The sequence below is a fragment of the Rhincodon typus genome, chromosome 10 (assembly GCF_021869965.1).
Source record: "Rhincodon typus isolate 14 chromosome 10, sRhiTyp1.1, whole genome shotgun sequence".
NCBI lineage: Eukaryota > Metazoa > Chordata > Chondrichthyes > Orectolobiformes > Rhincodontidae > Rhincodon > Rhincodon typus.
Window position 1 is genome coordinate 65,221,371 of NC_063341.1, and position 25,000 is coordinate 65,246,370.

Sequence of the window (25,000 nt, forward strand, 5' to 3'; positions counted from 1 at the left end):
TCATGGACTAAGGGTTCCAGCACTGAACTGAAGAACCTGGGAGATGTTTTTTACCCCCCCGGCTTGCTGTTCCATTTTTCTTTCATTCATGTGAAAAAGACTCTTAGAAATAGTTCCAACATCTATTACCCTCTGTTCTGAGGAAGGGTCACCAGACCTGAAATGTTAACCCTGTTTTTTCCTTCACAGATGCTGCCAGACCTGCTGAGCTTTTCCAGCAACTTTGTTTTTGTTCTATTACAGCCAGAATACACCTCTTCATTAAGAGGTGAACAGGGTTTTAAGAAGTGAAGACTAGCTTTAATCTATGCTAGCCTTGCAAGAGTAGGGTCCCCTAATGAGTTTTCAGTCAGCCAAATATGTATTTAGTACTGCTGATCATGGGATGAGTAGACAGCACAAGTCCTGCATGGTGTCTGTACCACTTCAACCATCATGGAGTACACATCACAACCCTGCATTCACAAATGATCCATAACTAACTTTTAGCCTGAAGTTACCACTTAATTAGGAATCAAAAACAGTTTATATAATTACAGAACAGACAGTAATTAATCCAAGTAGGAATTCAGGAGAAATTTGTGTGGTTAGAGAATGGCAAGTTAAAGGAAGTTTGAAAGCAGCATACATACTAGCATAAAACTGTAGGAACAAATGATCTGTTTGTATACTCCAAAGTTTTATATAATCCATTTCCTCAAATATGATGAAGTAAAAGATTAGCTATGGTTTCACAGATAGTGGTGTATGCTCGAAACACTGAATGGCCTACTTCTGGCTCCTGTTATGGAAATGCATAATCTCCTTTTTATACAAAATCCACAGCACATATCAATCAGCAACAATGCTATGCAGTTGCATTTAATAGTGTTTTGACTCAGGTGGATGGGGTATAAAGGATAGAGTGTTACACTTTATAAAAATTAAAGCACATTCTTCTGAACATCGGTTTGACCTGGAACACCATATTCTGCCTTTTCTACATATTCTCCAGTGTCCATGTTCTGGATTTCTGTGAAGGCACAAGTTATTTTACTCTACCACACACTGAAGACTTGTGCTTTAGACACTAGGTGGTGCAATATCAGAGAGCAGTCTTATTACCCCTGGATTTCTGCAATCTTAGAATCCAGCTGAAACTGGGAAAACAAGGATCACGGTTCTGCCAGTTACAAGAATTGTTTTCGAAAGATTCAATCTAGCTTCAGATTGACTTTGGTACATTGCATAAAACTAAGACACAAATTGTCATTCTTGCTTAGGCAGATCTCAAACATTGATTTGAAAGTTTTAACACTGGCACATTCTGGCCCCAATTGCCCACAGAGCAATTCTGCCCATAATTCCTTTAATATCGTCCACTAGTCTCTGCTGTTCAGTTTCTTCTTGGAATAACACTTCCTGGCAAAACTCCACTTTGATTGCTCTAGATTTCAGCTATGAAAACAAACAAAAAATTGCACTCTGGTCAAGCCTTACAGAAAGGATGCAGCTTGTTTTTTTTGAGTGTATTTTTGCATTGTGTAACTTCCAGTTACAAATTACCCAAGTTACCCAATATATACAGCCTCAAAGAAAATGGTTACACATGCACAGAACTCTTCACTCTTGAAGTGAGGGACATTGTCGCTCACTGGATCAAGAATGCCATAATAACTACAACTAAAGAATGCTTTCAGGCATTTTACGATCGCGCTGGCAGTCAATGGTGTCAGAAGCTCTAACTCTCAATAGACAAATAGTGACAAGATAATTAGATTCCATGAGTCGAAGTGGTCTACTCTAAGCTTGATCTATACTCCATCTGAAATGTCATGTGCCAGAAGCAGCACCTTAGCTTGTTTAGCTGGGTATTTGTTACAAGTACTGCACTGGCTGATATAATCCTTAATCTCATTGCTCTGTTCATTTCAGTCAGTTCCACGTTTGTCAGTCACCACACGTTCATTGCATGCACAGTCTCTAAATGCTGCAGGTCTCCTCATGGTACACATGCATCTTGTGTTTGGCGGTTCATCTAGAATCTACTCGTTCTTGGGTTATGTACCTTCATTGGAAAGTATCATTCTCATGGTGAGTGCTATCGGCATACTGACTGCTGTTATTGATCACTTCCTTTTCTGGGAAACAGTGGATCTCTGGGACTGATGGTCATTTTGTACTCCACGCTGGTACCGAGGTCACATCTTTATGATAAATTGCCAACACTGAAAGAGTTGTGTAGCTGTACAACATCTCTAATTGTACACAGAGATAGTAGGAACTGCAGATGCTGGAGAATCTGAGATAACAAGGTGTACAGCTGGATGAACACAGCAGGCCAAGCAGCATCAGAGGAGCAGGAAGGCTGACATTTTGGGCCTAGACCCTTCTTCAGAAATTTTCTGAAGAAGGGTCTAGGCCCGAAATGTCAGCCTTCCTGCTCCTCTGATGCTGCTTGGCCTGCTGTGTTCATCCAGCTCTACACTTTGTAATCTCCAATTGTACACCGATGTCTGTGATTGTGATGATAAATTTTTGCAGATTGCATTGAGTCTCACTGGAACACTGCAGCAGGCCCTAAGGCAGAAATATTGACCAGGGAACAAAGCTGAAAAAACAAACCTTCATCTTCTGCTTGGAGACATTATATCTTCCAGGACTCAATATTGGGTTTAACAGTTTTAGAAGATTCCTTCCATGCCTACTAACGACACCCACAACCCCAAGCCCATTATGACATGGGTTGCTTTCAGCACAACCAACCCATTTTCACCCACTCTTAGCCCCAAAATCACATATCTAGATTCTTTTCTCCCCCAGCTTACGATCTCAATCTGTTTGCATGACATTTTCTCTTCGCTCTCTCTAGGTTCCATACAAATTTCACATCTCCTTTCATTTCCATAGCAGCAAGGAGTAGAAAATGCAGTCATTTTGACTCACCTAGCAATTCAAAGTTGCAGATTGTGGTTTGTTTTTATTCTTCATTGTTTTTTCTTCAGTAGATGGTTTTCTTACAGCTCTGAAAATCCATTCGTTTTCAGCTGCACGACCCTGACACATTTTTGGCGGTAAGTTTTATAGAAAATCTATGGCAGTCAGTGAGGCACTTACAGCAGAGATACAGTTCCATGGCCACTTTTATTGTTACCAGTGCTGCTTTCCTTCTTTGATAATAGCTCTTATTACCAGATTTTAGAAAAATGCAATTAGAAACTTAAAATCTCATTCTTTGGATTATTAGGTCAAACCTTTGGATTACTAATCTAGTAACAGAACTACTATACTGTGGGTTAGCTCAGTTAGCTAGATAAAAAGCTTATGGTTCAGAATAAAACCAAATCATCAGTTCAATTCCCTTTCCTGTTGTAATAGACTGGGGAGTTATCCCTTCAGTAGCCCCTGAGTGTGGTAGGTAATGCAAACTGCCAATGAGAAAAAAAATCAGCCAAGAAAACAGTTTAAGATTAAGCATCATCAATAAGCCAAGGGTCTGCCTTTTAGCATAAAAGAAAGAATCTAATGGTACATAAGTGGTATATTAACTCCATAAGACACTCTGAACAAGTCAAATACAACATTTGTAAATTATCTTGTATTGATCAAGGCAATTATTTTTAGAAGCAATTACCTGAAGTCTGTAAGAAGGGAATCACTTGAATCAGCATTTAATTTGGAATCCCTCATCTTTTTCCTGTTAGAGAAGGCATTCAAGGAGCTTAAATTTGCCACTCCTCTACCAAATGCACCACTATCTATCTGCAATACAGAAACAGGGAGAACTAGATTAAATACACAGACCTCAAGTTTTTTGTATCTGGTCAAATTTACAACATTTAAAGTTACAAATTGTGTACAGGTATTGCAAATGGAAGCTTCATCTCCAAACTGTCAACATTCTAAGCTTGCTTCATCCATCTGGTTTTGCTCTCCTATCCCAAACTCAAAATTTGCAAACTGAAAAATACATTCCTTCAGTAATATTCCCTGACTATTTACTGCTGCAGCATGCTAAAAATTGATTTATTTGCTGTGATTCATCAAATATCCTCAAATTTAAATTTTAAAATCCTAATATGTGAATCATTTCATGATCAATTAATAAATGATTATTTCTTTAATTTTAAAATAATTATGAATAAGCACTAATATACTGCAGGTGTTTGATTTGAAAAGATTTCATGCTCTTTCATCTGTTACAACTGATGGAGACCATCTAGGAACAAAAACAATGAGATGGCAAGAATGACATAGTGAATGAGATCTTGGAAATTGGATTATATAGTCCAATTGTCCTCATGCATCAAAGGAGTGACACAGAAATCTTTACAATTCTAAGTTTACTGAAAACATATCTGAATTGGAACCAGCAAATGGCAAAGCAAAATAATGGGGGGATGAGGGGGTAATGAACATGTACTGTACATACTCGAGTAATGTTCGATCTTGTGTAAAACGATCCTTGGCATTTGGCACTTCATATTTACAATCCCTGAAGTCATTCAGAGGGGCAAACCTACTCATTTGATAGAATCATACAAAGATGTGTTACCTAACATTTTAATTTATAATATCATTGACTGGGCAAATATTTACATGTACGATTTCACAAAGAACATTTTGTTACTTACAAAGTAAGTTTGCAGATGACACTAAAATCAGTGGTATAGTAGACAGTGAAGAAGGTTATCTAAGATTACAAAGAGATCTTGATCAGTTGGGTCAATGGACTGAGGAGTGGCAGATGAAGTTTAAATTGGATAAATATGAGGTGTTGCATTTTAGTAAAACAAGCAAGGGCAAGACTTTACAATTAACGGTAGGGCTCTGGGTAGTGTTATAGAACAGACAGACCTAAGGGTTCAGGTACATAATTCTTTGAATTTTGCATTACAGGTAGACAGGGTGGTTAAGAAGGTATTTAACACACTTGCCTTCGTTGCTCAGACCTTTGAGTATAGGAGTTGGGATGTCATGTTGAGGTTGTCTAGGACATAGGTGAGGCTTCTTCTTGAATACTGTGTACAGTTTTGGTTGCCCTGTTATGGGGAGGATATTATTAAAATAGAGAGAGTTCAGAAACATGTACCAGCATGTTGCCGGGAATGAAGAGTTTGAGTTATAAAAATAGGCTGGGACCTTTATCACTGGAGCGTAGGAGGTTGACAGGTGACCTTATTGAGGTTTATAAAATCATAAGGGGTATAGGTAAGGTGGATAGAAAAGGTGCTTCCCTGAGGTGGGGGGGGTTCAAAACTAAGGGACATATTTTTAAGGTGAAAGGAGAAAGAATTAAAAACGACAGGAGGGGCAACTTTTTTTTACGCACAGAGTGGTCAGTGTGTGGAATGAACTTCCAGAGGAAACATTTAAAAGACATTTTGATAAATACAAGAACAAGAAAGGTTTGGAGGGATATGGGCCAAACGCAGGCAGGTGGGACTGGTTTCGTTTGAGAACATGGTCGGCTTGGACTAGTTCGACCGAAGGGTATGTTTCCATGCTTTAAGACTCTATGAATCTATAAAGCAGAGGTGACTGGCTGCAGTAGGGGCGGATGTTACATTTGCAATGAATACATGTTCAATGGGAATCAGAGGTGACAATTGACAATGGTTTCTGGTCAGTATTGGACTTTTAATTCCAGATATTTGTGAAATTCAAATTCCAGTATTGCCATGGCAGGACTCAAACCTGGGTCCCCAGAAATTACCTAGCTCTCTGGATTAATAGTCTAGTGTAATACTATGAGGTCATCAACATGTGTCCATAAGAGGTTGGAAAAATGGAGGATGGCATCACAATTCACCATTAGGGACCTGGAGGTTGTGGTGGAAGAGATGGAGCAGAAAAGGGCCATTGTCTGGACGGCACAATGGCTCGGTGATTAGCACTTTTGCCTCACAGCACCAGGGACCCAGGCAACAGTCTGTGTGGTGTTTGCACATGTCTGCATGGGTTTCTTCTGTATGCTCCGGTTTCCCCCACAGTCCAAAGATGGGCAGGTTAGGTAGACTGCCACGTTAAATTATCATAGCATCGACGGATGTGCAGGCTGGGTGCATTAGCCATAGGAAATGCAGGGTTACCGGGATAGAGTAGGCGGGGTGGGTCTGGGTGGGATGGTCTTTGGAGGGTTAATGTGGACTTGATAGGCTAACAGCCTGCTTCCACACTGTAGGGATTTTATGATTCTGTCCTCTTCCTGAAGGACAGAGAGAGGAGTTCATGCCACCAGACCTGGCCAGCGTGGTCTGAGGATGCCAAAGGTCAGTGCCATATCCAGGCTGCAGGCAAACAGCCACTTGTGCTGCAAAATGGTCAACACACTTCTCTACTCTGCCATGCTGAGTTTCAAAATCTCTCTGCCACCTCAAAGAACAAAGAAAATTACAGCACAGGGACAGGCCCTTCGGCCCTCCAAGCCTGCGCTGATCCAGATCATCTATCTAAACCTGTTCACATTCACATTCACTCTTCTCTGCCACTACACACAAGTCCCACCAGGTCTTATGCCACACACATTCAGTTTTATTCAAAACATCTTCTCTTACTCAATCTCACCCACAGCCTCCCACACCTCTAACCATAGATGCCCTTTGCGCTGTACCCTCAGTGCTTCACAACATCTGACTGCCTTCCTCCACATGGAGCATCACTAGAAGCTTTGCAACTCACCAATTTCACTCAGTTGTGGTCTTACCAACGCCCTGCACAGCTGCAGCAAGACATTCCTGCTCCTGTACTCGAATTTCTCACTACGAAGGCCAACATACCATTTGTCTTCTTCACCCACCTGCATATTTATGTACAGCTGGTGAATGTAAATTGGTGAACAAGGACGCCCAGGTTTCATTCCATCTCCCCCTTTCCCAGTCTATCGCCATTCAGATAATTTGCCTGCCTGGTCTGCAGAACCATGGGCATAGCAACATGGGGACAGGAATGTTGAACCTAGTCCAGGAGAGCCCTACTCACAAGGAGGCTGGGTGTGCTAGGACACACGCAGCCAATGCAGGAATCATACACAGATGCCTCAGCTTTTTCCACTGTGGACACTGCAGATGTGGCTGGGCCTTCGACCTCCAGCCTGCCGGGCCGCCTCTGAATGCTGAGGGTTAAGGATAAACTTTCTTTTAGCAAGATGACCCACGGCATGTCTGCTCCATTTGGACACACGTGTTGCTGGGGTTGCCTCACCAAAGCTCCAGGGACAACAGCCTCAACATTATAGTGGGCTTCCTCCAACACAGCTGCAGAGCCAGGAAATGCACTTAGACATTACGGGAGGGAGAGTGTGAAGAAAATATCTTTAGTGCCACTGGTGAGAGAGGCTATTTTGTTTTTCACATTTTATACAGAAACGTTGTTGACTGTAACATTCATGTATCTGATGTTGAGACTCTCTTTGTAGGCACTCAACATATTGTCACAAATCCGCAGCAGTTTATGGTCAAATAAGAGATTTAATGGATAAAGTTTTGTGAACAGAACTGCCAATATCACGTCAATTAAGGGGAACTATGTGTAACATTGCTGTATGCACTCTTGACACCGTTGGCCCTCCTGAGCTGTGGAAATTCAGGAAGCCCAATTGGAAAGGAACATTATTTGTTGCTGAACACCGAAATAGACCTTCTATTCATGGCATACACAGGCTAGTCCCTGTCCAGGACAGACTGTTCTGCAGATCCATCCCTCAGTCTACTTTCTTTTCTTTTATATGCGAAAGTGCTATCACACAAAACCAAACGGTTTTTCTTCCGATAAATCTCTGTGCCTTCATGTGACCAATTGGATACTTACATGCAAAGCTTGTTAAGGGCAATGCAAACCATCAAAAGTAAGGGAGGGGTAGGGAGAGTGGGAGGAGGCTAAATCAAAATGAAGTTGGAGGGAGCAATAAAGCACTGCATCCCCTACAGTGCCCACCTCTCTCTAAAGGCACCTGTGTAGCCAATTAGATATTTACTTGCAAAGTGCTTTCTGGGACTGCTTTCTTTTCTATACCCAGAAGTGCCAACACACACAACTGAGCGACTTTTTCATCAACAAAATCACTGCAAATTTTTTTTTCCGTGTTTTCTTAAACACCAACTGCCACAAGCAAAACATCGACGTAGCCGATTAGAAATTTACATACAAAGCTCATTCCAGTGCTGTTTTCTGGGTTTTTCCCAACAATCAACAATGGATTAATGGTCATCATTAGACCCATAATTCCAGATTTTTATTGAATTCAAATTGCCACGACAGGATTCAAATGCAGGTCCCCAGAACATTCTCTGGGTCCCTGGGCCAAAAGTCTAGCAATAATAGCACTCGGCCATCACCTCCCTAGCTGGGTCTGCTTTATCCAGAGTGCTATCACACACAACCGAGCAACTTACCAACCACCAAAATCTTTTCTTCTCATAACCTTTAATTTTTCTTTTTTCCCCTTTTTAACTACCACCAGTAATCCCATGTAGCCAGTCAAGTATTTACAAGCACAGCCCATCATGGCCAATGCAAACCATCAAAAGTGAGGTGGGGGGAAAACCTGGGTTTTATTTAATCTATTCTTCTCATCAAACTGTTCAGTTACTACACTCCCCTGGAGCAAGTGTAACTTGAACCTGGGCCTCCTGGTCCAGGGGTAGGGTAGGGAGATGATCTAGTGGTATTATCTCTAGAGTATTAATCCACAGACGCAGGTAATATTCTGGGGACCCAGGTTCATATCCTGCCATGGCAGATAATGGAATTTGAATTCAATAAAAATATCTGGAATTAAGAATCTAATGGTGACCATGCAACCATTGTCAATTTAGGGAAGGAAACTTCCGTTCTTACCTGGTCTGGCCGACATGTGATTCCAGATCCACAGCACTGTGGTTGACACTTAACAGCCCTCAGTGTAACGAGGGATGGGTAATAAATGCTGGCCTGGCCAGTGACATCCACTTCCTGTGAATGAATATATATTAAAAAACTACCACTATAAAGGGCTCATGAGATGAGTTGGTATGCTTAGGAAGGGAACTTGTTTTCAATGAGCTCCACAGAGAGAATGATTAGTGATTAAGTCACTAGTACCACACACTCAGTGTGGCTGCAGGTATTTTCTTCCCATTGCATCACTTTCAATTTCCAGCAAACTAGAAGTTAATAGTGAGCACTCCTCCTCCAGTAGCTCCCAGTCTCAGACTGATAAACCCCCCAGATATCCACATCTCCTTCCTAGCAGCCCATCCTGTCAATCCAATAGGATTCACAATTCCTCAGGGCCACACCCAGTCCCTAGACATTCACACACACCTCCTTCCATAGAAAATGAACATACCTAGTGTTGTTGAGGACATCTCCCCACTTGAAGCCAGAATGCTAGTGACCACAGACAACTCCCCCTTGCTCATTATACCCTTCCCAGCCATATTTAACAGTCCATCCCTCTTCAAAATCCTGCTATTCTCCATCAAAATTGTATTGCATCTTTGCCCAGAGCTTGCAGTCTCAGTCCTGAGAGCTAAAGCACTGAATTTCAGTGCCACCGCAGCAGCCGCTATCTAATTCCCAACACCTTATGTCCTTACTTTCTGAGGATGGACTCAATAGTCTGTGACACATCCCTTTGACTGTGACTGGACAGCCCCAGGGAAGATGTGCCCAGCCCACTGACTACTCCCCGACTGCATTAGCCCTACCCACAGACTGGCTGCAGCCCACTCCCTGGATTGCAGAGGCAAGGCACTCTTGACTGAGAACCCCCAACTGGATGCTTGACTGTGGCCAATCCCCTGTGAGTCTGCCCTTCGCTTATGACTCCCTCACTGACAGGTGCCTCCAAGGACTTCACTGAGAACTACTTCCCTAAGAGTTGGATACATGGTTGCCCGCTTTTTGCACATGCAATGTGCTTGCCCTGTAAGCTGCTGGCACATGGAGGTGTAAGATTAATGTAGCACTCCACCATACAGTAAGATGTATATCCCCTAGACTGAGGACTGCCTAGCAGCAAGACAAGCTGCCTGGTTGTGTAAGTGCACTAATTGGCACGCCAAGGCAAGGCAGGGATACCTTGAACATGCAGGCAGGTAGTAAGCAAACAAGCGCCATGAGAGGAAATAAGCATTCCTGAGCTGCAGCCTATTCCAGTGTGCAAGTTTGGTGCTTGAGAGTAAAGTGTCCTAATACAGCCATTCAACGCAAGTTACTGGCATGTCTTGCAATGGAAGCAGTGAATTGTTGGAATGCCAGGACAGTTGAGATTGGCATCTGACACCTGTCATCCAATGTCCATGGAGGAGGAGGTTAATGTGGCTGGTGCCTGGGTACCTTGACCCGAGCTGTAGTTTGGTCACAGACAACATAGAGATGGTTCAGAAGAAGCAATTTTCCTGACTTTGAGATGGGAGTGTGAAGATTAAGGAGTTAAGTAGTGGCGTTAACAAGGTATTTAACAAGCATTAATCCCCATCAACTGGCATGTCAGTGCAACCCAACAAGAATCTCGTCACAGCACTTGTGAAAATCATAAAAGATGGAGCGAGAAGACCTTGACATCAAGATGGGCCTCGCACACTTATCACCCAATTCTGCCACGTATGTCGCCACGCCCACAGCACTCACAACCCTATAAGACTCCGCCTGTAGTCAGAAACTCAACTTTTACATGAGGATATACAGTATTTATATTGCACCTTCCACGTCATAAATTGCTTGGCAGCCAGAGAAACATTTTTAAAGTGTGATTACCATTATTTAATGTAAAGCACCTAGTAAACTCCCATAAAAAAAATTGATAAATAAACTATCTCCCTAGATTCCACCCCACCCACCTTACTAGTTTAAATCCTCCCAAGCAGCTTTAGCAAATCTCCCCACTAGTATATTAGTCTGATCTCCTGCTGGTCCCTCTCCCATTTCAGAATATTCTGCACCCTCTCCAAGATATCCTTGATCCTGACACCAGGGAGGCAACACATCATTCTGATGTCTCGTTGTCGGCCGCAGAAACGTCAATCTGCGCCTCTTACGAGAGAGTCCCCTATCACAATCGATCGTTTGGAACCTGAAATACCCCTTGTTACAATAGAGCCAGTCTCAGTACCGGGAACCTGGCTATCATTGCTACATTCCCCTGAGAGTCCATCACCGCCCTACATTTTCCAAAACAGCATACTTGTTGCAGATGGGGATAGTCACTGATACTCCTGCATAACCTATTTCCCTCTCCTACATTTCCTGGGGGTAACCCATCTTCCTGACTTTTTCTGTGGTTTGTCTCCCTTCATACAACTGCCATCCATCACAGTCCCTAGCTTCTGCAACCTCCTCATTGCCTCTAACTGCCTCTCCAATCAATCCATGCAATCCAATAGGATTCGCAACCAGACACACTTCCTTCAGACATAATCATCAGTGACATGGAAACTCTCCCTAATTTCCCACATCCGACAGGAAGAGCACACCGCTCTATTAAAGGCCATTTTTGCACCTTTAACAATCTACAGACCCAGAAAATAGCACAGTCTTACTGCTCTAAAAACACTGATCCAGGCTAACTTAGTACGTATGTTTTATATTCTTAAAATTTAATTGAGATAGATCTCAATAAAACAAATAATCAAAAAAAGCCAACTCTACTCAGTATTGTAGATATACAAAAAAAAGTAACAGTAATATAACACCTAAAAACTATCCACTTAGTTGCTCCCATGCTGTGAGCTCTCCCACACAGGTTTCTCCAAGGTCAGCTGTGAATTTCGCCGTTTGTTAATTTTTCTTAGACGAATTCCAATGGCCAGAGATACTTGAAATCAAACAGCACAGGCAGTAGCTATGCAGATTCACTACTGGGTCAGAAGCAGTGTAGGTTTCTTTCTCCATTTGTCACTTCCCATTTGGTCTCTACCTCTGTCTCTCTTCCTCCTTTTAAAAGTTCCATTGTTTTGATCTTTTCTCCACCCAAAGTTCCAAAACAGTGCAACAGCTTATAAAACAGTAAATTACTGCTCCTAGAATGAGGAAATCAGCTCCAACGTTGAAAAGACCTCAAAAAAAGGAGCAGCTGTTACAGTCGCAACTTTTTCCCATCCTCCATCTTGGATTACCCAGAATTCCTAAAGACTTTGAGCCTACCAAAAAGGTTGATATTTCAATGCAGGGTGGACAGGGTACTTTCTTGTTGAACTGACCCTGTCATTAAGGTGTGTCACTAAATTGCAGCTATAAAAGGTCCCATGCCACTTTTTTAAAATGAGACGAGCCAGTGTTTTACTCAGTATCTTGGTTAATGTTTGTCTTTCAGTCACCATCACTAAACAGGTTAGGGAGATAGTGAGGAAAGAGATCAATCTGAGTGGTACAGTTGGGAAAAGGAGCAAGTCAAACAGTCAGGAACGAGGTAGAACTGATAAATTAAACTGCATTTATTTCAATGCAAGAGGCCTAACAGGTAAGGCAGATGAACTCAGGGCATGGTTAGGAACATAGCACTGGGATATCATAGCATTTACAGAGACGTCTCTCAGGTATGGACAGGACTGGCAGCTTAATGTTCCAGGGTACAGATGCGATAGAAAGGATAGAAGGGAAGGCAAGAGAGGAGGGGGAGTGGCGTTTTTGATTAGGGATAACATTACAGCTGTACTCAGGGAGGATATTTCTGGGAATAGGTCCTGGGAAGTTATTTGGGTGGAACTGAGAAATAAGAAAGGGATGATCACCTTCTTGGGATTGCACTATACACCCCTTAGTAGTCAGCAGGAAATTGAAAAACAAATTTGTAAGGAGATCTCAGTTATCTGTAAGAATAATAAGGTGGTTATGGTGGGGATTTTAAATTTCCAAACATAGACTGTGTGTTAAGGGCTTGGACGGAGGGGGAATTGTTAAGTGTATACAAGATAATTTTCTGATTCAGTATGTGGATGTACCTACTAGAGAAGGCTCTAAACTTGACTTACTCTTGGAAAATAAGGCAGGGCAGGTGACTGAAGTGTCAGTGGGGGAGCACTTTAGGGCGAGTGACCATAATTCTATTGGTTTTAAAACAGAGATGGAAAAGGATAGACTGGATCTAAAAGTTAAAATTCTAAATTGGAGGAAAGCCAATTTTGATGGTTTTAGGCAAGAACTTTCAAAAGTTGATTTGGCGGCGGGGCGCGGTGGTGGGAGGGGGGAGGGAAGGTTTGCAGGTAAAAGGATGGCTACAAAATGGAAAGCCTTCAAACATGAGATAATGAGAGTCCAGAGACAGTATGTTCCTCATAGGGTGAACGGCAAGGCTGATAGGGTGGAGGGAATGCTGGATGACTAGAGAAATTGAGGTTTTGATCAAGAAAAGGAAGGAAGCATGTATCAGTTATAGACAGTAGACATCGAGTGAATCCCTATAAGAGTATAAAGGCACCAGGAGTATACTTAAGAGGGAAATCAGGAGGGCAAAAAGGTGATATGAAATAGTTTTGGCAAAGAGAGTTAGGAGAATCCAAAGGGATTCTACAAATACATTAAGGACAAAATGGTAACTAAGGAGAGAATAGGGTCCCTTAAAGATCAGCAATGCCACCTATGTGTGGAACCACAGGAGATGAGGGAGATACTAAACAAGTATTTCCATCAGTGTTTACTGCGGAGAAGGCTATAGAAGATATCGAACATGGGGAAATAAACGGCAACATCTTGAAAAATGTCCATATTACAGAGGATGAGGTGCTGGATGTCTTAAAACTCAAAAAGGTGGATAAATCCCCGGGACCTAATCAGGTGTAACCTAGAACTCTGTGGGAAACTAGGGAAGTGACTGCTGGGCCCCTGGCTGAGATATTTTGTATCATCGATAGCCACAGGTGAGGTGCCAGAAGACTGGAGGTTGGTCAACATGGTGGCACTATTTAAGAAAGGTGGTAAGGAAAAGCCAGGGAATTATAGACCAGTGAGCCCGACATTGGTGGTAGGCAAGTTGTTGAAGGGAACGCTGAATGACAGGATTTACGTGTATTTGGAAAGGCAAGGACTGATTAGGGATAGTCAGCATGGCTTTGTGCGTGGGAAATTATGTCTCACTAACTTGATTGAGTTTTTTGAAGAAATAACCAAGAGAATTGATGAGGGATGAGCATTTGACAAGGTTCCTCATGGTAGACTGGTTAGCAAGGTTAGATTACACAGAACCCAGGGAGAACTAACCACTTGGACACAGAACTGGCTTGAAGTTAGAAGACAGAGAGTGGTGGAGAGGGTTGCTTTTCAGACTGGAGGCTTGTGACCAGCAGTGTGCCACAAGGATCTGTGCTGGATCCACTGCTTTTCGCCATTTATATAAATGATTTGGATGTGAACGTAGGAGGCATGGCTAATAAGTTTGCAGATGACACCAAAATTGGTGATGTAGTGGACAGCGAAGGATGTTAGCTCAGAGTCCAACTGGACGTTGATCAGATGGGTCAATGGGCCGAAGAGTGGCAGATGGAGTTTAATTTAGATAACTGTGAGGTGCTGCATTTGGAAAGGAATATCAGGGCAGGACTTATATACTGAATGGTAAGATCCTGGGGAGTGTTGCTGAACAAAGAGATCTTGGGGTGCAGGTTCATTGTTCCAAGAAAGTGAAGTCACAGTTAGATAGGATAGTGAAGGCGGCTTCTGGTATACTTTCCTTTATTGGTCAGTGCATTGAGTATGGGAGCTGGGAGGTCACGTTGCGGCTGTACAGGACATTGGTTAGGCACTTTTGGAATACTATATGCAGTTCTGGTCTCCCTGCTATAAGGAAGGATGTTGTGAAATTTGAGAGGGTTCAGAAAAAATTTACAAGAATGTTGCCAGGGTCGGAATATTTGAGCTATAGGGAGAGGCTGAATAGGCTGGGGCTATTTTCTCTGGAGTATCGGTGGCTGAGGGGGGACCTTATAGAGGCTTACAAAACCATGAGGGGCAGCATACGGTAAATAGACATGGTATTTTCCCTGGGGTGGGGGGAGTCCAAAACTAGAGGGCGTAGGTTTAAGGCGAGAGGTGAAAGATTTAAAAGGGACACAAGATGCAACTTTTTCACACAGGCGGTGGTGCGTGTATGGAATGAGCTGCCAGAGGAAGAGGTGGAGGCTGATACAATTATAATATTTAAAAGGCAACTAGATGGGTATATGAATAGGAAGGGTTTAAGAGGGTTACGGGCCAAATGCTGGCAAATGGGACTAGATTAATTCAGGATATCTTGTCAGCATGGACAAGTTGGAACAAAGGGTCTGTTTCGTGCTGTACATCTCTATGACTCTATGAGTGGGCTTGAACCTACGACCTTCTGAACCAAAGACACTGCACCAAGGATGGGAAAGCAAGAAAGGGTGAAAAGCAAGGCAACATGCACATTCAGCAATCACAATTCCAGAAACACCTGAACAGGAAAACACCAGCTCGCAGTGCAGATTATGTCTCATATTGTACAAGGTGTTAGCATTATTCAAGTCTATTAAAGGCTTGAGCTGAAAGTATAGCTACAATGTGAAAAACAGTATGTGCAAGGTTGGTCTCAGGCTGACAGTTAAATATTTAATCTTTAGTTTACCTCTTCACTTTGTGTCTGTTCCAGTTGTAAAACTGACTCCAAGTTCTTCATCTCCAATTTGGTGACCTCGAGTTCTTTATTGATTTGAAGCAATTTTTCACTTTGGGAAGTTATAAGTACTCTTAGTCCTGCATTCTCTACCCTCAAGGCATCTCTGTCTTTTAAAATAGCTTCTTTATCAGTGAGTTCACTTTCTAACATCTTAATCTTTTCTTTGGAATCAGACAAAATTGAAAACAGCCCTGCATTTTTTGCCTCCAGATCCTTCTGAACCAACTTCACATCACAAGACTGTCCCATTATGATCCTGCAAACAAAAGAAAAATTATAAATATTACTTGTATGCCAACTATTGCATGTATTTCAGAAACGACTTCACACTTAATTGCCCTATATACACACTGAATTAATCTTAAAAGTTTTATTAAAAGAATGCAAGCTTCACTGACAATGCCACCAGTCATTCTCCAACCCCACATCTCTTTGAAAAGGTGGCAGTGAGCCAATTCTTCAAACACTGAAGTCTAACTGCTGCAGGAACAGCCACAGTGCTGTTAGAAGGGGAGTTTGAGGAATTTGGTCCAGCAGTAGTGAAGGAATGATGACATAGTACCAAGTGTGTGACTTGGACAGGTAGCGTTCAACGCATGCATTATCTTTCTATGTGGTAGATGGCAGATGTTGGACAGTACTATCAAAGGGGGCTTGACGAATTACTACTGTGCATCTTGTGGATGGTGTATGCTACTGCCCTGTGGGCCTACGTTCAAGGAAGTGAATTTTGAAAAGGCATTGGATGAGATGTTGATCAGGTTGATTGCTTTGTCAAGTCTCGAGTGTTGTTGGAGCTGCGCACATCAAAATAAACGGAGCGTAGTCTGTCACGTTCTCAGTTTTGTGCATTGTAGATGGTGAAATTGGAAGTTCAAGAAGTGACTTACTTGATACAGAATTCCCAGCCCTAAGCTTCTCTTGTAGCCATCGTATTTATATGGCTAGTGCAGTTAATTTGTTATTAATTAATGTTTTAACAACAATGTTATGCTTCTTGGATACACAGAATAACCTTCGGGAAAAATAGATGAATTACCAGCAGTTAAAAATAAATGAATTTGATCTGAAAATAATGTAGACTGGGAAAAACAAATTTGCAGTAGTTGTTTGGAAGACAAGTTCATGGAAGGCATTCAAGATAATTTGCTGGATTAGTATATTGATCCACCAACTGGAGAATATGCTAGGTAATGTTTATTAGTGCAAAACGAGACAACAAATCTGTAATAAGTGAGTTTCTAGAGAACTTTGGACTGAGTTTGGAAGCCTTTCAGTCGAGAACGAAACTAGGCCTTTCAGTCAAAGTAATACAGCATTTTTAGGGACAAGACCAATCCCCTCAAAGTATATTAGAAAGATAATCTAGACCCCAACTTTTTTCTTATTCTTAAAGGCAAGTGTAAGGCATTGTGTTCCATGTGCAATTTGATTAGTCAAATTACCAGGCTTGAAACAAAACGCACTTTACTTTTACACAACGGTTAAAATACAAACAAAAGAAAGAAGAATTAGAATAACTTAAGCTTTTTGGAAAACTTAAAAATTAATAGATTATTTAACTACCAAACCCAGCAACTGGAATGTGGTGGTGCCGGTGTTGGACTGGGGTGGACAAAGTCAGAAGTCACACGACACCAGGTTATAGTCCAATAGGTTTATTTGAATCATACAAGCTTTTGGAGCACGGCCCCTTCAACAAGTGCAGTGAGAGAGCAGGGCACACAGACACAGAGTTTACAGGCAGAGAGATCAAAAGATCGTACAACTGGTGAGAGTGAATTGTCAGGTCTCTGCAGGTGAACAAGTGTGTTAGATGCTGTGTAAAGTGTTTATAAAGTCAATATCAGTGCTGTGCTGTCATGACAATCAGGCAAAGACACAGGAATATACAAAAGGTGACATCTCAGGTCAGACACTGAATTGTACATTTGAGGCTTTATTCAGAATCTGTCTCAGAGTTTTAACTGGAATCAGGCTGGTTTTATTCCAAAAGCTGGAATTTATAAGATGCCACACTGACTGGCTGTGAGTACAAGTTGTGGCTTTTTTGAACAAAATAGAATGTATCTGCAAATGAACACTCTATGCCAACATGCCCTACAACAAAGGCATTGCTGCAGCAGCCTCAGTACTCAATACCAACAACTACCAATTGCCAAACACCATCCTACAACTCATCCGCTTCATCCTTGACCAGTTGTATGATCTTTTGATCTTTCTGCCCTGGATCTCTCTGCATGTAAACTCTGTGTCCATGTGCCCTGCTCTCTCACTGCACCTGATGATGGGGCTGCAGGTTCCGAAAGCTTGTGAGATTCCAAATAAAACTGTTGGACTATAACCTGGTGTCGTGTGACTTCCGACTTTGTTCCAATATAGTTACCTCTCATAAATACACCCTTGGCAAAGGCAAATTCAGTAAAATAGATTGTCTCACATGCAATTCTAACAGCAGAAACAGAACCCAAGTTATTAGCTGGTACAGAGAGAGGAGTAACAGCTTCCAGGTCCAGCTTCAAGAAGCTGCTGAAAGCAAAAACTAAAATCCTGGTTTTGTTCGAGCTTGACCCCGCCATTTCATGCTGCTTCTATTGTTCCAACTTTTTAAAGAAACCAAAGCTAGCTGGGCTCAGAGCAGACAGTTCAGCTCCAAGTTTACAACTTCACACTTACTTTCAAAAGAAACATGACAGAACAAATTTTTCTTAACATCTCGTAACAGCATACAGGATCCTTCAGCCTACCATGACTGTGTTGACCAATAAAGACCAATCTATATAATCCCTTTTACCTCGATTTGGTTCATAGCCTACTATATCCTGGCATTTTAACTGCTCCAACAGATGCTAATTTTTGTTTTGTATCTGCCTCCACCACTGTCTCAGGCAGTGCATTCTATTTTTCTACCACCTAGGGTGATTTTTTTTTTTCTCAGATCTTCTTGAAACAACTTACTCCTCACCTTAAATTTGCCCTCTGGTCTCAGACATGTCTTCCATGGGGGAAACATTCTCACAATCTAACCTGTCTGTACCTCATAATTTTGTAAACTTCAGTTAGATCCCACTCAGCCTCCTCTGCTTCAAGGAAAATAAACCCAGTCCATCCAGTCTCTCTTCATAACTGAGGCTTTCTGTGTATAAGCAGACTGAAGATGTGATTTGGATACAGTAGATGAGGAAACCAGATTAAAATATGTGACATCTTATGTTCAAATGGCAAATATCAAAAGAACTAATTCATAAAACACAACAAATATATCTTGCTAAGGAATCAAACATCCCCTTCTCCCATGGGAAAACTGATAATTGAGGTCACAAAAGAAGTTAAAGGTACCAAGATCCATTTCTCCAACATCCCCACACTCAGTGACATACACTGGCGCTTGGTCAAGTGGTACTTTGATTCTCATCCTTGCTTCAAATCCTGTCATGGCTTTGGCCCATCCTCATCTCTAACATCCGTTAGCTCCAAACTCCAAGCCTTCAGAGGTATCTGCACTCATTTATTCCGGACCCTTAAACATCCCAATTTTAATCATCCACTATTGGTGATCATACCTTCAGTTGTCTGGACCCTGAGACCTAGAATTCCCTCCTTACTTCATTTTCGTGAAGACAATCCTTAAAACCTAAACTTTTTTTCATCTAACATTTCCTGATGTGCCTCAGATTCATACTTTGTTTTATTATGCTTCAGAGAAGCATCTTGGGACAGTTTATTATGCTAAAGGTGCTTTATAAACAAAAGCAGTTGGAGAATTAAAGGAAGAGGATTATTGTTTTGCAAAAAAATAGCAGGGAAATGCTAAAATCTATTATTTGGAACATTTGAAAGCCTCAGGTATACAGCACTTGTAAAATCATAATATGATGAGTTGAAGTTGCAGTTTTAAAAGGGCAATTTCTGTTTGACAAATCTGTTAGCATTTCTGGGGTAGTACCCAGGTTATTTAGATTTTCAAAAAGTATTTGCTAAGGTGTCGGAAGTGGGTATTATAAAGTAATAAGTTACAATCAGTCAAAAAACATTCTCAGGTTAAGGAGGGAAAAAGAAAACCATGCAAAAATCATTTCAATTAGTAGTTTAATCTCCCAAACTTTCTCCATTGACCCCTACTACATTATGGGTTAGCATGTGAATGTTTGAATGAGAAAGGACTGGGATTAGCTTCAGTAGTGCAAATCTCATTCTCTATCTACCAATGATGAACAGCCAGTTTAAAGAGATACTAGGAGAGTCACTGTCATGGTGACTGGAACTGTATACAAACGGCGACATATTCAGGACAACAGCAAAGTAGAAAATAGGAAGAAAATTGAAGAAAAAGGAAAACATATTTAATTAATATTTTTCTATTGAGGTCAATGCATTTAAGAATAATTAAGAGTTAACCTGATTTCCTCATTCTTGCTCTCCAACTCTTTTTCTAATATTGTACATTTCTCAAGTAACTCTGCTCTGTCTTTGTCATAGTGATCCAGGCGCCTCTGCAATTCCTCTTCATTGTCTTGAAACTATAATACAAGAAGATAAATAAATTAAACATTTCTGCAGGTCTAATACTTACATTGAAAACTTGAGGTGTATCCTCCCTCACCATTAAAAGCTTTTCCATGGTCTTTTCCTTGTATTGTTTGAAAGCATCAGAAAGTTCCTCAGCATTATAAAGGGCTTCATTTCTTTGTTGTTCAGCTCTATTTAGAACATAAAAACAAGTTGTACTAACGTTACTTCAGTTGTATATTCCTGAAGTACAGAAATGTTTATTTTTCCAAAATGACAGACATGTTCTAGTTTTAAATCTCTAGGACAGAGTAAAAATATATGTGAAGTTCACGCAAATCAAAAGTTTTCTGTGAAACACATTGTACTTCTCCCATCAAAATATTTATTTCTATACTCTTTCTCTTCTCATAAAAGGAGATTTTATTTGAATTTTGTTCTAGCTCAGTCCTGTCTCCCAAGCTGTTATTCTTTATTTGAAAACAATATCAATCGGCCAATTTTTTTTTTAAGTGTATCACAGCTTGTCCAATTTGTTTTTGTCAAACATCCACATGCAAGTTTGTCACATATGCTAAATCAAGTTTCAAGTAATATGCAACACCACCCACATAATCTCACCAATTTGATCTAATTGGTAAAACCTGTTCTCCATCTTTTTAAGTTTCTCAAAAACAGTGATTCCCTCTCCAACACAAGGTGCAAATTGTTTGCCTTTATTCTGGCATTCCAGGTGTCATTAAAATCGACCAACCTTTTAGACTTCTAAATTACGCCCAGTCAGTTCCCCAAGTAAATATTAAATGGAAGATCAGGTCTCTTTTCCAAGCCTCTTGAATTCTGAACTCTTTCTTCTAATTGTTAGAAAGTAATTAAAACCCAAAAACGTTAACTACTTTTCTCATCCAGAAAATGTTCCATAGACAAAACAACAAACACTTTTGGTTTCATCTGCCATAAATGTCAAGCATGACACTATGTGGCTTGACACGTTGGGAAAAAAATGTTTAAAAGTAGAAAAATAAGACCTTCTAATTTCTTTAGATGCACCAGATAGCATAGTGAAGAAGGCGTTTGGTATGCTTGCCTTTATTGGCCAGTGCATTCAGTATAGGAATTGGGAGGTCACGTTGCAGAGGTACAGGGCATTGGTTAGGCCACTCCCGGAATACTGCGTGCAATTCTGGTCTCCTGGCTATAGGAACAACGTTGTGAAACTTGAAAGGGTTCAGAAAAGACTTACAAGGATGTTGCCAGGGTTGGAGGGTTTGAGCTATAGGGAGAGGATGAAGAGGCTGGGGCTATTTTCTTTGGAGTATCGGTGGCTGTGGGGGGACCTTATAGAGGCTTACAAAACCATGAGGGGCAGCATACGGTAAACAGACATGGTATTTTCCCTGGGGTGGGGGGAGTCCAAAACTAGAGGGCATAGGTTTAAGGTGAGAGGTGAAAGATTTAAAAGGGACCTAAGGGGCAACATTTCCACGCAAATGGCGGTGCGTGTATGGAATGAGCTGTCAGAGGAAATGGAGGACATAAGAACATAAAAACTAGGAGCAGGAGTAGGCCATCCGGCCCCTTGAGCCTGCCCCGCCATTTAATAAGATCATGGCTGATCTTTTTGAGACTTAGCTCCACTCACCCGCCCACTCACCATAATCCTTAATTCCTTTACTGTTCAAAAATTTATCTAGCCTTGCCTTAAAAACATTCAGCGAGGTAGCTTCAACTGCTTCACTGGGCAGGGAATTCCACAGATTCACAACCCTTTGGGTGAAGAAGTTCCTCCTGACCTCAGTCCTATATCTGCTTCCCTTTATTTTGAGGCGATGCCCTCTAGTCCTAGTTTCACCTGCTAGCGGAAACAACCTCCCTGCCTCCAACTTATCTATTCCCTTCATAATCTTATATGTTTCTATAAGATCTCCCCTCATTCTTCTGAATTCCAATGAGTATAATCCCAGTCTGCTCAGTGTCTCCTCATAATCCAATCCTCTCAACTCTGGTATCAACCGAGTGAATCTCCTCTGTGCCCCCTCCAGTGCTAGTATAACTCTTCTCAAGTAAGGAGACCAAAATTGCACACAGTACTCCAGGTGTGGCCTCACCAGGACCCTCTCCAGCTGCAGCATAGCCTCCCTGTTTTTAAACTCCATCCTTCTAGCAATGGCAGACAAAATTCCATTTGCCTTTTTAATTACCTGCTGCACGTGCAATCCTACTTTTAGCGATTCATGCACAAGGACACCCAAGTCTCTCTGCACAACAGCATGCTGCAATTTTTTACCATTTAAAACATAGTCCATTTTGCTGTTATTCCTACAAAATTGATGACCTCACGCTTATCAACATTGTACTCCATCTGCCAGACCTTTGGCCACTCACTTAGTCTATCTATATCCCTCTGCAGACTTTCAGCGTCTTCTGCACACTTTGCTCTACCACTCATCTTAGTGTCATCTGCAAATTTTGACATACCACACTTAGTCCCCAACTCCAAATCATCTATGTAAATTGTAAACAATTGCGGTCCCAACACTGATCCCTGAGGCACACCACCAGCCACTGACCACCAACCAGAAAAACACCCATTTACCCCTACTCTTTGCTTTCTACTGGTCAACCAATCCTCTATCCATGCTAATACATTACCTGTAATACTGTGCAACTTTAGCTTATGTAGCAGCCTTTGGTGTGGCACCTTGTCAAATGCCTTCTGGAAATCCAGACACACCACATCCACAGGTTCCCCATTGTCCACCATGCAAGTAATGTCCTCAAAGAATTCCACCAAATTAGTTAAACATGACCTACCCTTCATGAACCCATGCTGGGTGTTCCCAATGGGACAATTTATATCCAGAGGTCTTGCTATTTCTTCCTTAATGATAGATTCAAGCATTTTCCCCACTACCGAAGTTAAGCTAACTGGCCTATAGTTACCTGCTTTTTGTCTACTTCCTTTTTTAAACAGTGGTGTCACATTGGCTGTTTTCCAATCTGCGGGAACCACCCCAGAGTCCAGTGAATTTTGGTAAATAATTACTAGTGCATTTGCTTTTTCCCCCATCACCTCTCTTAGTACCCTGGGATGCATTTCATCAGGGCCAGGAGACTTGTCTTTAGCCCCATTAGCTTGCCCAGCACTGCCTCCTTAGTGATAATGATAGTTTCTAGGTCCTCACCTGCTATAACCTTTTTGCCATTAGTTTTCGGCATGTTATTTGTGTCTTCCACCGTGAAGACCGACACGAAATAACTGTTTAATGTCTCGGCTATTTCCTCATTCCCAGTTATTAAATTGGCCTTCTCATCCTCTAAAGGACCAATGTTTACCTTCGCCACTCTTTTACGATTTAAATATTTATAAAAACTTTTGCTGCCTGTTTTTATATTCTGAGCTAGTTTACTCTCATAATCTATCTTACTTTTCTTTATAACTTTTTTTGTGGCTTTCTGTTGGCCTTTAAAGATTTCCCAGTCTATTAGTTTCCCACTACTCTTTTTTTTTTGTACGTGTTAACTCCCAAATTTATTGGGTGGAAGCTTACCTTCCCAGGCTGCCCTTGCACTTTCTCCCGGACTCCCGCCCCTGAAAACAACTGAAAGGCCGCAGTCACGCGAGGTAAGACTTTTATAATCGAAAAGCTTATCTTCCCAGGCTGCCCTCACGCTTTCTCCCAGACTCCCACCACTGAAAACAACTCAAAGCTGGAACAACAGGAGGCTGGTACAATTACAACATTTAAAAGGTATCCGGGTGGGTATATGAATAGGAAGGCTTTAGAGGGATATGGGCCAAATGCTGGCAAATGGGACTAGATTTATTTAGGCTATCTGGTCAGCATGGAAGAGCTGGACCGAATGATCTGTTTCTGTGCTGTACATCTCTATCGCTCCATTTTCCAACAAATCACTTGTTCCTTTCAACTTCATTGTCAATTGCTAATATCATACGGAGACCCTGAAGTATTCTCCCTCGTTTTCAGACTGGAAACTTTCCAAACTGAAGTTTTTACAGAGTTCAATAAACCACATTATACCTATTTTCCACAACTACCACAATACCTACCAAAACTCAAGAATCAAAAATTACTCAAAATATGCATGTCAGTACTATTCTCAGGTATCTGAATTTCTCTATAACTGCAGAATTCTTTTTTGAAGTTTTATTCCACATAAAAATAAAACTCTAACTAATTAGCAGAATACTAATGGAAATTTGGGTGGTGTGAACAAGCCTCTCCGTTTATTGAATTTCAAAGAACAACCTGAAAAAGAAAGTCACCAAGGCAAGCTTCTAAAGTGCTGCTGTACAATTCAATAACTACAGCAAATGGCATTAGGCATGAATGGCCTTTAATTTAACAAAACATTATTCTGACCAACAGACCATTTCCCTGTTGATCAGTACCTCTTTCCTCGTCGACCTTGTTCGTAGAGTTCATTCTTCACTCTTTTGCATTCATCGGATAACTTTTCCAAGAGCTTTTCCTTCTCAGCTACCATCCATTGGCTTTCTTCCAATTTTTCTTCTGCAACCCTTAGTTAAAAAAAACCAGCACCATTTTTAGACATAAATGTTTATGGTGTTTTACACATGAAAACTGGCAAATTCAATGCCTTTATCATAAATGCTCACAAGAAGAAGAAATTATTTTAAATTAAAATTCTAAAAATAGACCTTCTGCTAAACTTTTTGCAGTTAGTTAGTGAAGAGACCAGAACTCAATCCTTTTTTCAGTTTTAGATTTAATCACAAATTGAGACATTACAAATGCTTAGCTCCTGGCTTTAAAGTTCACAGACACCAATAAAATTTTAACAGGATTAAATAGGGTAAATATAGGAAGAATGTTCCCGATGACCGTGGAATCCAGAACTAAGAGTCACAGCTTAAGG

The 25,000-nt window shown here is 41.3% G+C and overlaps 1 protein-coding gene across 2 annotated transcripts in view; it reads right to left on the bottom strand.

Moving 5' to 3' along the window:
- The window catches only part of ccdc18 (coiled-coil domain containing 18), a 250,198-nt gene extending 225,561 nt beyond the window's left edge, over positions 1–24,637 (bottom strand). The window contains exons 1-5 of one of the 2 annotated variants that reach the window (XM_048601698.1): positions 24,513–24,637; positions 20,193–20,289; positions 19,988–20,109; positions 15,539–15,845; positions 3,614–3,741 (exon numbers count right to left, since the gene is read on the bottom strand). In XM_048601698.1, the coding sequence (XP_048457655.1) occupies positions 3,614–3,741; positions 15,539–15,845; positions 19,988–20,109; positions 20,193–20,289; positions 24,513–24,607 (749 nt within the window). In that variant the 5' untranslated portion in view covers positions 24,608–24,637. Of the gene's footprint in view, positions 1–3,613; positions 3,742–15,538; positions 15,846–19,987; positions 20,110–20,192; positions 20,290–24,512 lie in introns of those variants that run through there. The other variant, XM_048601699.1, reaches the window with a different exon arrangement.
- Positions 24,638–25,000: the final 363 nt, after the last annotated feature.